Genomic DNA, 20,141 nt, shown 5'->3' with positions numbered 1-20,141 from the left:
TAATTTAACAGATCTGCAGTTTTGAAGTATCTGCCTTGAAAGTAAATCTAATCATTTAAAAAACTTATTTTTCATAATCTGTAATAAAGTATTTGCATGAAAACCTAATCCTCTTAGTAGTGCCTGTATGTGCATCATACTAAGGATGTACACACATTTTAAACACTGGAACAGAGTGCTTAGAATTCTGAAGAGATGAGTTAACACGGATTTTTATTATTGAGAATTGCTGATGAGCAAACACTGAGAACAGGTTAGAGTGGGTGTGTATGTGAAATGCCCCAGTAAGGAATAGCAAGTTAGTTAACTTGTCAGACTCAACTGTACCTTGAATACAGGACCCTACAGTCTAAATCCCCTGCACTAACGATGACACTGTCAGCAGCAGGTGCATTTTCAAGCACTGTTGAATTCCAGTTCATTTTCAAAGAATGTTGAGTCCAGTGCATTTTCAAGGACTGTTCAGCTTCTGTGCATATTCAAAGGATGTTGAGTTTCTGTGCATTCTCAAGGAATGTTGAGTTTCAAGGGAAGAGAAGTTTACTGTTGCTCATGCTAAGTCTGTTTTCAATGTCTGTTTTGTTTAGCAAATGTTCATCATCAGAGTTTGTGCAAGAAAATTTGAAAGCAGTTTTAGTAGCACAATAGGTAGCATACTTGCCTTTGGTGCATAAGGCTGTCTTCTTCTTCCACACCATGTAGATGGAGAGCTGATATTGCAGTCCCCATTAAGGGGTGCTGTACTCCTGAGTGTATCCTATGATATGCCTAGTAAGTATGAACATTTTGCTGGTTTGGCAGCCTTCCCTATTGCAAAATTACCAGCCTATCAAGTTTTTTAAATGTAACATGGGCAATTTAATCTTAAAGGGCAGTAGACACAGAATTTTACCTGAAACAGTAAAATGTAAAGTTTTTTGGCCAGCAGCAAACTCTTCATTAGTTATAGATCTCTCTGATGTGGAATTATTCAAATGATGTTTACTTTTGCAGAGATTGTGTATACTGGCTGATATTGGTGGACTGCAAGTATGAGTGACCTTTTGTGGTTGAGATGTTCTGTAGTGGGTAGTTTTGTCATTATTGGTTAATATGTTTTTTTTTCCATTGCTTGCTAAAAAAAATGTTCAAACCTAGACATTTAAGCACACTCTAACATAACAAGTGGTGCTGTCTTAAATAAATAATATAATTTAATATAATCAGGACGGTGCATCAAAGAACACATGCATGTATGCATGGTCATACAAATGTGTGCAAGGGGTCTGTGGTTTGAAAGCAGCCCAAAGGTAAACTTAATATGCCACTGGCCAGATGCATTTTCTTTGAATGTGTGCTTCAATGCCATTTCAATTAATTCGAGTTTCAAGGGCAGATAAGCTTACTATTCATGCTAAGTCTGTTTTCATGGTGAGGCCGTATTATTTTGTTTAGCAAATGGCAGTTTGTGCCACAAAATTTGAAAGAAAAGTTATTTATCTGTAATTATTGTTGAAGTAAAGAAGACAATATTATGTTCATGGTAACTGGGGAGAAATAGCCAAGTAATGGGACCCTGGAATGGTTGGGGGTTACAGCTGGGGGGGGGGGCTGATCCATTACCCTGTCTAGGGCCCCATCTGACCATGATCTGGATCTGTTACTGTCCATTTCCTTGTGCATATGGTCTTCTACTATAGTATATAAAATGCGTAAATCATAGGACAGGCCAGATTATATTCCATCATTACTACATAAAATGTGTTATTTAAACACTCCATGATTAATTTTATCCTCATATGTTGGCAAGGTCTTCATTTGATTTTTATGTTTTGTTTATTTTTTTAATTCTTGAGAATATATATATTCAATTTTTTGGCAGTTTATTTATTTATTTTTGTTAAGCAGATCGACAAGAAACATTAATATGGAAAAACAAAATACTAGCTCATTGTCTATACAAATGCCCTCCAAAAACAGCATACACAGAGTTTCTTCTTGATGGGATGTTTCTAATTCGAATAAATCAAATGCTTCTATTTTTTGTCACATACTCATGCAAATATTTGTGGAAGCATTTTATGCTGTGATCAGTCACAATCTGGTTAAATAAACATTGATACAAGAATCATTAACCGACACCAAACTGTTGTTTCACAATGTTTTTAAATAAATTGTACTGTTTAATCTTTGCTTCAAAAAGGAAGGAACCAGCTCATGTCAAATGAACTTTGCACCAGTATCTTAAAAATGCACTAAACAAGGAATGTGAATATCAAACAGTTGCCAAGACAAAAGTGACCATACCCAATAATCTGTGCAGAAGGTAAGAGGCTGAGTACTGTATCACAAGTCAGACATAATGAAGATAGCATTTGTCTGTTACAGGCTATAAAAGTTTCACATTCTGACATTTTAGTAAGACCTAACAAGGAAAATATATCAAAATGTTCTATTGTCAGTGATTTAATAAAATCAGATACCAAAAGGCACTTCATTTTAATTTACTTGGTTAAATTAATACACAAGAGTCTAAAAGTTAAAAACTCTCTCCCTCTCTCTGTATGTACACATGTTTGTTCTTTCAGACTTGTGTTAGCCCAGCTTGGGCACTCAACAATCACTACCCCCCCCCCCAACTATCTGAGCGCCTGTCTCCAATACTGTTATTATATAAAAAGTTCCTTTAAAATATTTGTATTGCACAGAAAAACCTCCAAAACTGTCTTTACATGCTTTTTTATTTACAAAAGATGCACTTTAATGTGTGTGTTGCACAGTGCAATTAATTCATTGATTAACTCTTGATATGTCTCTGTTAATGTATTAATGCTTTTGCTTTAATCATTTTGTACATTGTCATAACTTTTTCTATGCATCATGGAGCTTTTCTTCTAGGCCCTACACTGAAGAGTGGGTTCAATTCCCAGTAAGACTTTCCCAGTAAACAAATATCAATAAAATAAAATAAAATAAAATAAAATAAAATAAGTAGTAACCAGTTTATGCATTTCCAAACAAGAGCTTTCTTTCAGGTTCTGATAAGTTATGACCTTAGGCTGACACTATATCCTATTTTATTCACTATAAAAAGTACACATTTCAATGACTGATACATTTTTATACATATATATATATATATATATATATATATATATATATACAAGAAACAATGATGTATAAAAATAAGATCTTTCTAGACAATCTGTGCCAGCAGCAGTGCAAGAGCAATTTGCTTCTTATTAAGACATTTCTTATTCAGATAGGAAAAATAAACAAAATGCTTATATAGTATCCTCACATAAATGATTGCAATACATCTTTTATGCTGCAGTCAGAAGAATAGGGTTATAGGCAAAGTCTTCAGACACTGAGACAGGATTGAATAACATGGGTGATATGTTGTGGAGGGATCAAGCTCCAGAAAGTTATTAATGGACTTCAGTCAATCTGCACTGCACTGCACTGTCTAGTTTTCCTAACAGGAAATTCTGAACTCTTTCATATGTCTTAAGTTACAAATTCATAAACCATTCTTAACTTAACGCAGCAGTTTTATTACATGTATACAAATTAGTAATAAGACCTACTGCAAAGAAATGTAGAGATTATGTGAATAGTACCAAGGCAATAAATAGAAAGGTATTGTGATCAGTGGTACATACAGAAGAGTAGGAAACTTATTCTGTGCACTGCATAATGTAAAAGCAGCACTGCATCATTTATTTATTTATTTCAATTGTTTACCGGGTAATGTCCAACTGGGCACGAGACCCATTGCTCCATACAAACCTAAAAATAGTTTCTTACACTGATTAACAGTAAGGATACACACATAAATATGTTATGAACATTGTACAATGGAAACATAGAATAGTAATCTCTAAATAGCTGCTGTTTACCAATTTCACTTACAGTGGGTTGAATATTACAGTTTATCAAGTAGTGAGTGCAGTGTTATCCAGTCTGTCAGGAAAGGGCTCTGAAGATAAAAAGAGAAAAGCAGTACTGGAGTTTTCAAAGATGACTGAGTGGGAGAGTTGAACATAGCTTGTAAGGTAGATAATAGTTGTAGCTGTAAGAAGGAGATGGGTTAGGGTAAAAAAGGGTGAGTGAGAGGGGGAAGAGAGGGGGCTGGGTGGCCTAGCCGGGAGTGTGACAGGAGCAGAGACACTGATTTACTAAATGTTCTTTGAGGAGGTATTTGAACTCATGAATGCCAGGGTTTTTAGCTATAGGTTGAGGTAGGGTGTTCCAGAGTTTGGCAATTTTGTAGGAGTAGAGGGCAGTACCTTGTGTGTTCTGGCGTTGGATAATCTTTAGCAATAATTTATTTGAGGATCTTAGTGCTCTAAGATTGTTGTTGGTTTGGATTGGATTAGTGAGTGCGGTGCAGTCATTTGGTTTGTGAATTCTTTTTTGGGCTATGGACAGCTGATTTAGAGTTAGAAGGTTTGGGAGTTCTAACCATTTTAGTTGTTGAGTACTGAGCAGCAGTGGGTTCTGTATGGGTGGCCAGTCGTGAATTTGGCAGTTTTGTTGTAGCATGACTAAAGATTATTTTGGTCTGATTTACGAATGTTAGTAAATACTTGCGAGCCATACAGAAGGGTGTAGAGTTGTTGTGAGTGGGCAGTGGCTAGTCTGGCAATGTCTGAGAGGTAAGGTTTAATTCTGTATAGGGCACCTAGTTTGGTGTGGACCTTTTTAATGGTGAGGGCGATGCGGGTATCTAACCTTAGGTTTTCATCAATTGTGATACCTAGAAGTTTGGTTTGATTAGTGGGTTCGATTTTGGTTCCATTTGTGGAGAGGACTGAAAGTGATGTTGGACATGTTTTCGGTTTATTATAATTGAAAACTAACTTAGTTTTGTTAGGGTTAAGTATGAGCTGGTGGTTAGCAAGGTAGATTTCAATGTCGTGGAAGGATTTTTGCATTGTTGTTTGTAGGTCCTGGGGACAGGAGGCTGAGCATATTAGTATGGAGTCGTCAGTGTACTGGACTATGGAGGCAAGATAGGTAGCAGAGCTGAGGTCATTGTAAAAATTGTAAACAGGAGGGACCCAAGTAAAGAGCCTTGGGGTATACCAACAGTGATGGGTAGTAGGGGAGACAGGGTGTTCTCCCACTTGGTGGTTTGCTGATGGTGAGAGAGATAACTGTGGAACCAGGACAGTGCTGATGAGTTGAGACCATGGGATGATAGTTTAGTTAATAGGATTTGGTGGGAGACAAAGGCTTTTGACATGTCCAGAAATATAGAGCAGACCATTTGACCATTGTTAATGAGACCCTGTATGGCATTTGAGAAAGATAGGGTGGTGCTGGGACTATGTTTTGTCCTGAAGCCGTGCTGTGTGGGGGAGATGAGGTTGTGATTAAGGAGGTAGGTAAGAAGTTGGGAGTGGATGCATTCTTCTAATATCTTGACTAAAGGGGAAAGGATCGCTATGGGATGGTAATTGGATAGATCTTTAGAGGGGCCTCCTTTATGTAGTGGAATGATGTGAGATATTTTCCACAGATAGGGGACATATTCTTCAGAGACTGAGCAGTTGATTAAGATTGATATAGGATAGGCAATTGAGGGGGCAGCAGTTTTACGGTATTCATTAGGTAGTTGGTCAGCAGCTAGACAGCAGAGTTTGAGCTTTGAAAGGAGAGATTTTATGTAGTTAGTTTGGATTGTGGAGAAGCTGTAGGGTGTTGGGAAGTTAGAAGAGGGATTAGGTACAGTGAGAGGTTAATTAGTCTGGTGCCCAAGGAATGAAGAGATTGAGTTAATAAAGTGGGCATTGAATTGTGTAGCTATAGGTACAGTAGCCCTGGAGGAGACAGGAGGGGGGTGGGGGTATATTCTGGGTTGATAAGATTGTTTATGTTTTGCCAACATTTTGGGGGGGGTTGTATTGTTTTTTTATTTTTTTTTAACAGAGCTGTAGATATATAGTGTGGTTATTTATATTTTTGGTGGTGTGGTAAGCTGACCAGGCTCTATCTCTTTGTTTCATTAGTGTGATGGTCTCTTTAGTTAGCCATGGTATGTGCCTAGCTTTTGCTGTAATTTTTCTAGTGGGTGCTAGATTGTTAAAGATTTTAAGAAAGGTACTGCTGAAATAGTGGACTGCTTGATCATGTGGGAGGATTTTTAGAGGTGACTAGTTACTTTGCTGGAGCAGAAGGTTGAAGGTGGTGGGAGGAGAAATTTCTCTTGTTCAGGACAGTTTTGTATATTGTGATATTGTCTGAACTTGTTTTTCTATAGGAAGGTAGGTGAGTGGTCACTTAGGCAGTTAGGAAGGCATCCTGTTGAGTGACCCAGATTGGGTTTGTTAGTTAGTATCCAGTCTAGAGTGGCCTGCCTTTTTGAATGTTTATCCAAACAGGTGTGACATGATAAGGTTTGGGTGAAATTGAAGAGATTAAGGAAATTGGTGGGGTTATTGGAGTTGCAGGTGTAACAGTCTAGGTTAAAATCTCAAATATCATTTACTGATAAGAAAGAGTTATTCTGTGATACTCAACTGGAAGGTATAAAACACCACATGGAAATCATGTAAATAGTACAGTGCTAACTGGAAGCTGAATGGTACAACATACAGGGAGCAGGGAACTTCCTTAATACAGAATGTAATGGGAAAGCAGTGAAGCACTATTCTGTGAAAACAGGAACTATTCCATAATACTTAACTGAAGGAGCATAAAACAGGCTATATGAATGCTACTCAAAATTATTTTCCTCAACATGTTATTTCAGAAATGTAGGTTATAAAGACTGTGGTCAGTTGTGATAAAAACAATTTTTAGTTAAAGCATGATTTTGTGTTTTGATAGGGTGATTTATTATCAATAATTAATCATCTTACTATACATAGTCTAAGATATACAAATAGAAGTCCCATCATTATAGTATGATTGCCTTTAATTTCAGTAATACATAGTTATGAGATGTCCATTAGTTATATTCAGGCAGTTACAGTTTTCCCTCACCATCTACAGGTAAAAAGGCACTTGGCATCTGATGTGGTGGAAACAAAGGAGGTGTGAAGTACATCATGACAAACAAAACAAAATGGATGTCACTATACTCTCTACAGCTTTAAGCCACAAAAAAACACACCTACATACAGCACATAACAGAAAAGGACTAATATAGGTGCTGTATTAATTATATCCTATTAAGAATTATTATTAATGAAAATATTAATAGTAACTCCTTAGCCTTTTGTCTTGCTGCATGTGATTGAAGTAATACATATTAATTCAGACAGGGATGGGAAATGGATTCTACAGAGTAGGTTTTAAGTTATTTTGCTTTCAACTTTATGATGATGGGGAAGCAATATGCAGCACTTTAAAAGGAATGCAGAAAACCAACATACAATACTGGACTGCTGAACATAAAAAAAGTGGGTCACAGACTGCAGCTTAACTGAAACTGTGTTATTTCAGTAGCACACACTTTTACGCAGCAATTCTAGTTAGACAGTGCTCGCTATGTTGTTAAGTACAAAATAAGTGGATACAGAAAAGGATAGGAAACAGATTTTACTTAACGGAGAGGACATGTTTTGTTTTATACTTTGTTGATGCTAGAGAAGCAAGACAGATTATAAATGATTGTGGAAAGACAAGCAACACACAAAAATACTTTTACCTTACTTATTTCCCTACAAAAGAGTTGTAAGATCGATATTGGATATACTCTACCCTAGCATTCATGTAACTGTTACGTACTGTACTTGTATTTCATACTTTACTGATGGCATGAAGATGTCAGGTTAACATCTACAAGGCACATTTCAAAGAAGGAACAGGTGGAACCACAGTAATAGCACCGCACTACCTGCCTGGGTGGATGCAGCAGAGGGAATAATAAGGTGATACTTTGCTAGGTTTGCACTTCAGTACATAGATAATATAGTTTGTAAAGTGGCACCTCTGAAGGACCAGTGTGACATCACCATCCTTGCTTGGGCATACGTGAGATAAGTTTCATGTTGCACATCTCTTTCTTGGCATCTGATTTGCTGTTCATTTCCTTTGTTACAGAGATTTTGGAACGGAGTACTTGACATGTGACTGTAACATGCACTGGTTGCTGGTTTGGTCGAGGGATAAGTCAGTTCAAATCTCAGAGAAGACATTATGCGCCTACCCAAGTGCCTTGAATGGACGTGCCTTTAAAAGCCTCAAGGAAAAAGAACTGACATGTGGTATTTTAATTATTTACATTTGTAACCAGTCTTCAAGTTTCCTAATGTACCATCTACTGCATTTCTGATATGTAGATTTATAATTTTAGGCATAGAATTATACACTCACAATATGTGCAGTTATGATATACTGTAAAGTTATAATATGTGTACTGGAATTTTATATGTGCTATTGTAAACCTAAGCATATGTGCAGATTCAGATATAAGGAACAAGTAGTTCATGAAAAATTCCTCTAATGATAGTTATTCTCTGAACATCAGAAGTAGCAAAAATGTCAAAATGGTAAAAAAACAGAAGAGTGTGCCATTTCGTGTCAAGGGGTGTGCACTGTTCTCACCACAGCTCACCCATTATATACATAGTAAGATCTGTCACTTCACACTGACATGATGGCATTAAATCTTTTCAGACCAACAAAGGAAGGGAAATGTGTATCCTCTTTGTCCTCAGTGCCTACATGTGGTGGAGGATAATGAAGCAAAATATCTACCCAACAAAAATAGCACTGACTTAACAAACTATACTGCAAGAAAAGGGTAGATGTAAGTTAAGCAGAGGAACCTGTGTATAGTCTGCATACACTGACATTTATTCATTATTCAGTTATTTTTCTGATGCACACTTTATCCTGTTAGGACTGTAGCAATTGCAAAGCCTATCCACGCATTCAGTGGGCATAAGTAATGCTGGATTGGACACAAGACCATCACAGGACATGCACAGATACACACACACACGCACAGATAAGGACACATGCGCACGCACACGCACACACACACACACGCTCGCTTACACAAAGGCATAAACAGACACAGGTGCACACCCATGCACGCAGACACACACACACACACATACACACACATACATGCACATACACGTACTAAGAGTCTCAGGAACTTTCAGAACATCCATGGCCGGTACAATGACACTTAGCAGTCATATACTGGAATATTAACATCTGATTAAATATCCGTCACAGTGCAGTACAACTTTCTACTGGAGCATTATGACATATTAGTTATAGTCTGGTACCTACCCGTGGTGGTGGTGCTGCAGTAGCGTTGTCGGCTCACAGTAAGACGCTGTCCGGTTTGATTCTCAGCTAGAGCATCTTCTGCGTGGAGACATGCATGAATGGGCATACCTTCGTTGAAGGTTGTGCGTCAGGCCTGGCAAGCCAGTATGTAAAAATCAACTGCCAATCATTAGCGGACCAGAGTTCCGCTGTGGCGACCCCTAACCGGGAAAAGCCGAAAGAAACAAACAAGCTATAGTCTTGGTACCTGAACTACCTCCGCCAAGGATTCCATAATAAAAAAAATGCAACTTGTCAGATTTGAAGAGAAGTACATTTAGTAATATTCCATCATTTTATAAGAGGCATGCTGCTTTTTTATTTGAATTTGTTTTTTCCAGAACCTCTCCTATGTAACATTTTGTGCCAGAATTTCATGCACAGTTGAGACAATTTCTCAAATACTACATAGCAGCAAACACACAAAGTTTGCAGTGGCATTCCAAATTTGTCTTTCTGTGAGACAGTGTCACTATTCTCTCATGTGAGGGCTTGCCCCTACATTCCTTGTTTCTAATATAATCATCTGCATAGCTTTACATACTTCCACTTTCTCAGTTACTTTGTTTAGTTCTATACTTAACATTTTACTAACTCTGTACAGATCCACAGGTTTAGATAAGGTCAAGTCTGCTTCTGATTGAAGCTTTCCCCTTTTATGACAATTCTTTAGACCACAGATTAATCTAATCAGTGAATCACACAGCCCCATCAATTTACCATCTTTGGCTCAGTGATTTATCTCAGTAATACAAGTATGTATCATTTCTACTGAACCTTGGTTTCTTGTAAGAATAAATGCCTAGTAAGTGGAACGTTTGTCTAGGGTAATCATAATTTTTATGTATTTTCCTTATTCCGGTTATTTCCTCTTTCTAAAAAGTAAAATAATTAGTTACACTTAAGGGTTCTTCCCCTATGACATGTAGAATTATTGAGCAAATTGAATTTCTGGGACCAAAAATTCCATTTTTTTCTACACTGGTTTGCAGTAATTGATTGAGGTTGTAACTGAATCATAATTTCTTCAAAAGAATGGAATATCTTTTGGGTATTTTATTGATTTATGTTACTAAAAAAAAAATAAGTGGCAGCTTTAAAAAATGAATTTCAAATTGAGAGTTATATTTCAAAGAAATAAAAGTTCAGAAACAAATATGTTCAGTCCTAAAACTTCTGACGTTTGCAGTATCTGTTATGATGCTCAAGTAAGTGCTCAGGTAAAAGAGATGTGTGGTCATCCCCCATGTGGTATTTATTGAAACTTCCAAATGTTTCTGGGATGAGCATGTGACACACTGACCCAAGAGAATGACATGTAATTCTTAAATCTATTTCATTATATGCTATAACATGTCAGTAAGAGTTATCTCACACCTAAGTGACATAAACAAAAATAAACAGTAAAAGTGTGTGTGTGTGTGTGTGTGTGTGTGTGTGTGTGTGTGTGTGTGTGTGTGTGTGTGTGTGTGTGTGTGCGTGTGTCTGTGTGTGTGTAAAAATCACTCAACCATTTAGAGTCACACAAAATCACTACAGTGTGAAAGGAGAAGGAAACTCCTCGCTGTCACAAAAACTAAAAATGAAAGCACAAATCCCCAAGCAAAAACAATAAACATGAGGCCCAATGAAAGGCAAAGTAGTCTCGGGTGTGCAGAAAAAGTAGGTTTGAGAAATCATAAAAGCAACAAACAGGATTAAGCACTGACAATACACACAGACTTCTTCAGAATCAAGACCACATCTACAAAAGACTCTCTAAACCTCCCACCCAAAAAGTCAAATGAGCATTCCCCTCCAATTAAATCCAAAGTCCCATAAAAGTTGCAATTAAGAAACAAAACTGTAACTAAAAATTGTAAAACAAAAATGAAATTAAAGAAGTGTTAAACACAATAGGACTTGAGTCTCAAAACACTCCCAAGTGATATGTGATCATTCAAACCAGGTGAAACAGTGGCATTTAACTTTAGCTGCCAGTGTAATTCTAATTTATCTAAAAAATCTTCCCACGGTCCACTCCTAGGGTTCCTCACAGGTTGTTCCAACCCAAAAAATAAAAAATGGTACTCAGGATGCTTTACAATGTGTTTGAACAAAGCATTTTGTTTCCTGATGTCCAAAAGGTGCTCATAAATACATTCTTTTAACTTCCTTTGGGTTTTCCCCACATAAAACCCATCACATTTTTGACATTTAGCCAGGTAAACTATAACTTTGTTGTTACAATTACAATGGAAACCCGGTATAACAAAATGTTTAATTTTCACAAGGTCAGCAAACAAAATAGTAGAATCTGAGGAAGCGACTAGTTAGGTTGTTAAAGTGCTAATCTCTGTAATGAGTTTTCTGTTTTTGTTTATTTTATTCATATTAAAGTTTGTTATAGCTACCTAAAGGCCATGGTGACTGGCTACATTTTTATTTGGTCAGCCACCAAAATAAACTTACATTGGGGGCAGAGCCCACATTTGACTGAATCACATTATTTGGTGCTGACAAGTCCACTCGTGTGACTCTCCATTTCCAACACATTCTTAAAGGATCGACCATTTCAGTACACCACTAAGGGTTTTGCCCCCACTATGTCATGCACTCCATTAAATAAATAAAATATACACCAGTTTTTGCACAACACCTCCCTGATGTAATTGGATTCAAGTGTAAACTCGGTTATAAAGGATAAAGTGTGGTCTTTTCCATTGTGTGGGCTTACCAGCAAACAACTCATGCACACTACTGTATGAGGATTTTAACAAGGACAAAAGTTCTTGTTTTCTTTTAAGTGCAACACTAGAACTAACTAAGACTGAAGGATATCCATGTGCCATGAACATATCCACTAGTTTGAGACACTCATCTTCAAACAAACTATCCTCCGACACCATTTTAGCTGATCTAGTAAACTGCCCTTTAATGATGCCTCTTTTTTGATGCACCAGGTGATTGATAGAATAGTGCAACGAACTGCTGGAATAGGTGGGTTTTCTGAACACAGTACTCACAATACACTGCCTACAAACATCTTTGAAAATAATGCATGTCCAAATAATTAATAGACAACCTGTTGTAAACAAAAGTGAACTTCAAAAATGTAGTAGTAGAATTCAATTAATCAATAAAAGGCTCAATCTCTTCACTGGGTTTGTCCCACACAATAAAAAATGTCATCCAAGTAATGCACATACAACCTGATGGAATCATGAACAAACCTATTCAGCACACAGCATTTTTCCCATTCATTAAGGACAACATTAGCAAAAATGGGGGCACAGTATGCCCCCACAGCAACGCCTTTAATTTGCTGAAAATATTGGCCATCCAAACTCCTCATTGTACCAAGAAAGAAATGCCCCCGTAACAAGTTGTTGTTTATAAATCACACAAAAATTAACTGCATAATATAAAAAAACAAAATGGAAAAATCCATTTTCAGTACACACGAACACACAAATACACACACACGTACATTATTTTTGACAACTTTGTTGGTAAAGAAGCCATTTTAAAGGAGTGTTTAGTTTTAATTTATGTGATGAAGCAGCAGATAAAATATTGTTTGTTTAATTTATGTGATAAAGCAGCAGATAAAATATTGTTTGTTAAGTAAAGTGTGGTATTTAACAAGTTAGACAAAAAAGCAAAAAAAATAATTTCTTAGGTGTTGCAGTTTTTTTCCAAAACCTTTAAAGTTAGAATAATACAAGTCTAAAAATAAAACTGTAAAGCATGCTTGTATTTTCTGAGCATAGAAATCCACTCGTAATCACATTCACTTGTTATCTTCTGATTCATCTTATTTCTTTTATGGTTGTTTGTCTTTCTAGATATCCCTTTGGAATTGCATACTCACCAGCTGATCCCATCACTACGGCAGGTTGTTTTCCAGGGAGACAGGTTACCATTCCAGTGCACTGCCACGTATCTTGATAACAGCACACAGATTTGGTGGTACCACAATGGAAAACCCGTCCATGAAGATGAACTCCAGGGGGTCATGTTGGTGGACAGTATCATACACGACTGCACATGGATAACAAGGTTAAGCAAACTACCAAGTCTTACACATCCAAAGTCAATGGAAAATAGGAAAACTGTATGTTTGTAGCACATTAGTAAACCTAACAATTCATTCAGGAGTACTGCACAGATGTTTCACCCAGGTTTTTATAAGGGATAAAACGTGTTTGAGAGATAAGTAGTGGCAAATGTAGTTGTGGTTGCTTTGTTGAGAAAGTGTTTGTTCTCTGTAAACCATTCCTAGTTTTTGATTAGTTTTTCTCATGCCATTTTGTATATATAGGTCAAATTTAACGTTATCATCCACCATCATCCCTAATAATTTGCCATGAGAAGTAGCGTCATTGGTTGTATTACTGAGAAGACAGGACTTTAAATTTTGTTTGTCATAAGAGAGTGATTTATGGAAAAAAGTAGTAGTTTAGTTTTTTTTTTTTTTTAGGGTTGAGCATGAGCTGTGAGTTACAAGGCCATGTTTCAGTGGCTATTAAGGCTTCCTGAGTAATTTTTTGGAGGTGTGCCATGTCAGATGTGCAGAGTGTGGAGTAATCTGCATACTGTATTAGGGCTATCTGTTGTCTGGATGTGTGGAGGGTGTTGGTGAGAATGTTAAAGAGGAGGGAACCAAGGATAGAGCCTTGTGGTACACCAGTGGTGACTGGGAGGTATGGAGAGAGGGTGGAGTGCCATTTTACTGACTGATACCTATTGGACACGTAGGTTTTGAGCCATAGAAGGGTGAGCTGAGAGAGACCTGATGACATCTGAAGTAAAAGTTTGCTGTAACCAACTGTACCCGAGGCTTAAGACAAGTCTAGAAATAAGGAGGAGACTAGTTTGCCATTATCTCTAGCTGTTCTGACAGTATCTATATAGATTAGAAGTGCAGTGTTAGTACTGTGGGATGGGAGTTCCTCCTGCAGGAGATAGTTTAGCAATTGTTCTGAATACGTTTTATAACTATTATGGTGAGGGGGATAAGATTGCTATAGGTCTCAAGTTAGTAATGTCGGTTAAATTTCCTTCTTTGTGTCGAGGGATAATGTGTGACTTTTTCTAGACAAGGGGAACATGGGATTCCTGGATGAACCTTTTTGTAAGGATTGAGACAGGGTAGGAAATGTTATCGGCTGCTAATTTAAGGTACTCATTTAGAAGGTCATCGGCTAAAGCAGGTTTGAGTTTGTTTAATAGCAGTTTTATGCAGGATGTGGGCACAGGTTTGAAAGTGAAAGTGGATGCAGTGATATTTGGCTGTTGGGCAGGGTTGGGATTAGAATTTGGGGAATTCTTGGTTAGAGATGCTATACTATCTATGAAGTAAGAGTTGAAATGTATTGTGGTTTTCAGTGGTGAATTATTGGGAGATGTTAGAACTGAATTTTTGTCTGGGATGCAAGATTTCTTTAATGGCTGTCCAGAATAGTTTAGGGTTGTGTTTATTATTATTCTAAAAGTTATTATATTTTAGTTTTTTTGTCTTCATTTATTTGGTTTTTAGTATGTTTACGAAGCATTCTGAAGTTTTCAAGATATTGTGATTTATATTTCTGCCATTCTTTCAGTGCTTTTTCTCTGTACTGCATTAGCACTCTACTCTTTCTGGATAGCCAAACTGCATTATTTGTTTTTAGTCTCTTCCTTCTAGGAGGTGCAAGGCTACTTAGGATATTCAGGAAACTTGTATTCTTTTACAGCATAATCTAAAGGGAAGAGTTTTAGGAAGTTAATAGATGATAGGGTAGTAAGGAATGTTTCTGGGTTAAACTTAGAAACGTTTTGTGCTGTTTTATAAACACACTAAGTGGATGTGTGATGTGTCTGGTTGTATATATTGGGAGGTTATCACTGAGAGAGTCTGACATTATACCTGTGGCGGTGTATGTGCTATGGTGTGATACTAGGATCCAGTACAATAGGGAATTTGATGTCTTGCTATTTAATTAGGTGTGTGAAACCATATAAGTTCATGCTAGATGTAGGTGAGTTACTGTTTATGTCTAGCCAATTAACATTCACATCATCACATCACATCACCAAGTAGTATATTAGGATAAATAATGAGAAGTTATGTACTTACCATAATGTTCCATGTTAGTTGTCTTCTTCTCACCTTCTTTCTTGCTGGATGGGTTCGGAGCTGAACCTCTGCTCCGACTCGGCCAAATACTAAAGCTCGAGAGCTATTTTTACTGGCTCGAGGCTATCCTATGTCCCATAATGCTAGGCGAAATATACCCAGATCTCATTTGATAGCAAACACTATGGACAGACATGTCCCACCACTAGAAAAAGAATAAAATTGAGAGCTATGTAGAATTATAAACCCTACAGCCTGCCTGTCACCAGGGGTACCAAAGGGGAGGAAGAGCTCTAGCTGAAGGTATAATCCTGGTGACAAGGAAAAACTCACCCAATATTCTAGGTCTTTCCAGGCTCGGGGGATGGAGGGTGGGACGCAAGAAAGAAGGCGAGAAGAAGACAACTAACATGGAACGTTATGATAGGTACATAACTTCTTAATGTTAAGTTGTCAATCTCACCTTCATTCTTGCTGGAGGGGACAGTGTCCCTAGCACCTTAGTCCCGGGTGGCTCAATGGAACAGACTCTTGAGTACAGTGGAACCAAAATCAGCCCTATTTCTGGAGGCAATATCCAGTCTGTAATGAGAGATGAAGGTATGAGGAGAGGTCCATGTGGCCGCTGCACAAATAGAGTCCATAGGTAATCTCGCCTGAAAAGCAGTTGAGGAAGCTAATGCCCTAGTTGAATGAGCTCTAGGCTTGGTAGGGAGCTCCTTATGCCTCAACTGATAGGTCAAAGAGATAACAGAGGTTAACCATCTTGACAAGGTCACTTTAGAAACCGGAAGGCCCTGCTTCCCTTCGGTGTAAGACAAGAAGAGTTGGTCTGATTTTCTCGTTGGCTTGGTTCTATCCAGATAGAAACGTAGTTGCCTATGGACATCCAAACAATGTAATTTTCTCTCAGCTCTAACAGTGTAATTTGGAAAGAAAACTGGGAGATCAATGGTCCGATTCAGATTTTTTTCTGAGAGTACCTTAGGTAAAAAGGATGGATTTGTCCTAAGAGCCACTCTATCTTTGTGAAAAACAAGATAAGGGGGGCGCACAGAAAGTGCTTGTAGTTCCGAAACCCTTCTGGCTGAGGTAATAGCTACCAAGAAAAGTGTTTTCCACGAGAGCAGTTTTAACGAGCAGGAGGCAGCAGGCTCAAAAGGAGGTAGAATTAAAGACGACAGTACCAAATTTAGATCCCACGGTGGAGGAGGGTCTTTGACTGGGGGCCTAAGTAATAGGGTACCCTTCAGAAAAGCTTTGCAGAGCTTGTGAGACATAATACTAGACTCTGACAAGCCAACATGGAAATTTGCAATAGCCGCCAACTGGACTTTGATAGTGGCTGAAGAGGAACCTTTTTGAAAGAGTTCCGCTAGAAAATCTAGAACTGTTTGGACAGGGGCAGTAAAGGGATCAACTTGGTTCCTTTCTGCCTAAATAGAGAAACGTTTCCATTTACTTGCGTACGTCCTTCTGGTGTTAGACTTGTGAGAGGCAAGGATAATTTGACGTACTGACGGGGAGATTAAGGGAAGTCTGGCTAAGGTTGGAAGTGGAGCAACCAAGCTGTGAGGTTGAGAGATGACAGGGATTGGTGCAGCCTGCCCGATTGATGGGTCAGAAGGCCTGGTACAGGGTCCAGATGCCAGGGCTGCTCCAGTAGATGACGTTGTAGGAACGGGAACCAGACTTGTCGGGGCCAGTAAGGGGCAATGAGGATCATCCTGGATCTCAAGGCAGTTGCTTTCTGGACTAACAGAGTGATTAAGGGAAAGGAGGGGAAAGCATAAAGGAGCCCCCTGGGCCAATCGTGGACTAGAGCGTCTCTGGGAGAGAGGCCCAGAAGAGGGTGAAGAAGTCTTGACACTTGCTGTTTTGAGGGGTTGCGAAAAGGTCGCAGCAAGGCTGCCCCCACTTTCTGAAGATTTGGTCTGCTACTAGTTGGTTGAGAGACCATTCGTAGGGCATAAGAATGTCCCTGCTCAGCCCGTCTGCTATGACATTGGACTTCCCAGGAATGTGTTTTGCTACCAGAAAATTCTGAGTAGAGATCGCCCATTGCCAGAGTCTAAGCGCTTCCCGACAAAGAGGGTAGGACCTGGTTCCGCCCTGTTTGTTGATGTACCATACTACAGACATATTGTCTGTCTGCACTGCAATCGTTCCAGTGGGAAGAGAGTCCTGGAGAGCCTGCAATGCCAACAGGACCGCTCTCATCTCCAGGATATTGATGTGCAAGTGGCACTCGAAGGGTTGCCATGTGCCCTGGACTGTCCTGCCCTGAAAATGCCACCCCCCCCCCGATCAGGGAGGCGTCCGTTGTCACGGTGGCAACCGGAGGGGGGAGAACAACCGGTCTGCCTTGAAGCACCTGGGATGAGTCCATCCACCATGATAGGTGTCGTTTGCAAGACTGAGTGATGAGAATCCTGTGTGACATGGGAAGCTGCTGAAAGGACAATTGGGAAAAAAGCATCCACTGTAGTATCCGCATATGAAAATGAGCTAGGGGGACAAGGTGATTGTTGCAGCCATCAGACCAAGCGTTTTCAGTACAAACCTGGCTTGGACCCTCCTGTAGCGCCTGTTCTTTTTGATATGGTAGTACGCTTCCTGAAGGTCTACAGAGCACATCCAATTGACATGACCCAGAAAGGGAAGAATGGACTGTAGCGTGACCATCCGGAATTTTGTTCTTTGAACCGATTTGTTCAGTCTGCTGAGATCCAAAATAGGTCTCCAGTCCCCTGTCTTTTTTGGTACCAAAAAGAATTTGGAGTAGATTCCGGATCCTTGTTGGTCTGCCGGGACTGGCTGGATGGCTCTTTTTATAAACAGCTTTGAAATTTCTAGTGCTGCTTGGTCTCTCAGACCGGGTGGAACGTCTGGAAGAGGCCCTTTTGGTTGATGTGGGGTGTGGATAAATGGGATTTTGTAACCCTCGGATATGATCGACCGTACCCATCTGTTCTGCGTAAGGGAGAACCAGGCTTCTGGGTACAGCAAAAGTCTTCCCCCAACTACCTCCGAAGGTGGACAGTCAGGCAGCTCCTCAGGGGTGCTGAAAGGGTTTGTCAGAGAAAGATTCTCTGCTACCCTGATTCTGCTGACCCCCCCCTGCCCCTAGGGCAGCATCTGTTATTGTTCCCTCCTCTGCCTCTAGAGGGAAGCTCACCACGTGCATCTGGCAGAACTCCCTGAGGTTTGCGGAACCACATTTTCCCACCCTTTTGACCCTTAGGATACGGTCTAGAAGGGGCGGAAAAATGGACTCCCATGGCAGAGAGAGTCTTGCCTTCTTGTTCGCACCTGGTTAAGGTGTCCTTCACTTGAGGTCCAAAAAGAGCAGAACCGTCAAAGGGGGTGTTAGTGAATGACACCTTGAAGGGGTCAGCAAAATTGCAGAGCCGCATCCAGGCGTGTCTCCTTAGAGCAACACCCGTACCTGCGGCTCTACTCGCTCCATCGGCTGCATAATAGATTAGACCCATGGAAGAGTTGACGATAGAGTTCAGGGTCCCTAGCTGGGATTTGATCTTTTCCTGAGACCCCGCAGCTGTTGGATCCTGCAATGTTTCACCCAGTTCCTTGAGAAGGTCCCTCTGAAGTCGGGTGAAATGGCATAAGTAATTCAGTGACCGCATAGCAAAGGTCGCTGAGGAAAACATCCACTTGCCGTACCTATCCATCGTCCTAGATTCCTTATTAGGAGGATAGACAGGTACTGAAGGGTCAGCCAACCCCTTCTTAGTGGCTGCCGCCACCACCATGGCATCCATGGGGACACCCTTGGAAAGAAACTGCTTATCTGTGGGAGCAGTAATAAATGTAGTGGGCCTCCGGGGAGTTGTTCCATAGTATCCGGAGCCGTCCACGCCTTCCAAGCCACTACCTCCATAAGTGGGTCGAAAGGCGGGGACACCCAGGAGGTGGAAGGGTGAGAACCGAAGGCATCCAGGTACACTGACTCATCCTCGGATGGGTTAAGGGCAGACCAGTTCCCCCTCTGTTTGAGGATCTCTAAGATGTCAGAAAAGGAGACATCCTCAGAGGGGGACCTTGGGGACCCTTCGGAATCATCCAGATGTCACTGACTCAGGAGAGTCAACATGTTTCCTCTTACATGTCCTCTTCCAAGGGGGCTCCCCCACAGGGTCAGGGGAGGCCTCAGAAGAGGAAGAAAGGCCCAATGGGGCAGCCTGGAGCATCGGTTCTCCTTGCATGGGGTCAGGAGGGTAGGCAGGGACTGAAGCAGGCACAGTGGAGGGAGGGGCTGAGGAGGCCGACTGTGGTGCCGGTATAGAAGCCAGCATGCTCCTCATCACCTCAAAGGCACCCCTGTCAGGCAGAGAAGAAGGGCCCAACTCCGAGGAGATGAGAACTCCCCCTGGCACAGAGAGGGACGGCTCCGAGGCCGATGTCGGAGCTGAACTCACCTGCGCCGAAGCTCTGAGAGGGAGAGCGGGGTCGGGCAAGGGTCCGATGCCACTCGCCCCCTTGGAGCCGATGAGGGAGTCTCGACGCCTGGATCCCTCCAGGACGGAGGCAAGGACGGGATCGGAGCTGACAAAGGAACCAACAACAGGGGAATCAATTCCGACGCCCCACAGTACTCACCTTGATGACCTCTGGCTCCGAACTCAGCAGGGTAGTTGGAGGAGGAACTTGAGCAGGAGTAGGGGTAGCCCCTGTCTGTTGAGACGGGCTATGTAGCAACTGGGCCAGTGCCTGCGACTTTAAAAGCCGGCTGACTACCCTCTCG

The 20,141-nt window shown here is 40.3% G+C and overlaps 1 protein-coding gene across 1 annotated transcript in view; it reads left to right on the top strand.

Moving 5' to 3' along the window:
• Positions 1-20,141, top strand: part of ADGRA2 (adhesion G protein-coupled receptor A2) — a 1,412,458-nt gene that overhangs the window by 1,170,658 nt on the left and 221,659 nt on the right. Inside the window, exons 6-7 of the mRNA XM_044083057.1 lie at positions 8,035-8,198; positions 13,104-13,317. Of these exons, the coding sequence (XP_043938992.1) occupies positions 8,035-8,198; positions 13,104-13,317 (378 nt within the window). The remainder of the gene's footprint in view (positions 1-8,034; positions 8,199-13,103; positions 13,318-20,141) is intronic.

Source organism: Protopterus annectens, chromosome 9.part0, assembly GCF_019279795.1.
Source record: "Protopterus annectens isolate FY-2018-M chromosome 9.part0, PAN1.0, whole genome shotgun sequence".
In the NCBI taxonomy this organism is placed as follows: Eukaryota; Metazoa; Chordata; order Ceratodontiformes; family Protopteridae; genus Protopterus; species Protopterus annectens.
Note: the sequence above shows the minus strand (reverse complement) of the source record. Positions and strands in the feature narration are given on the sequence as shown.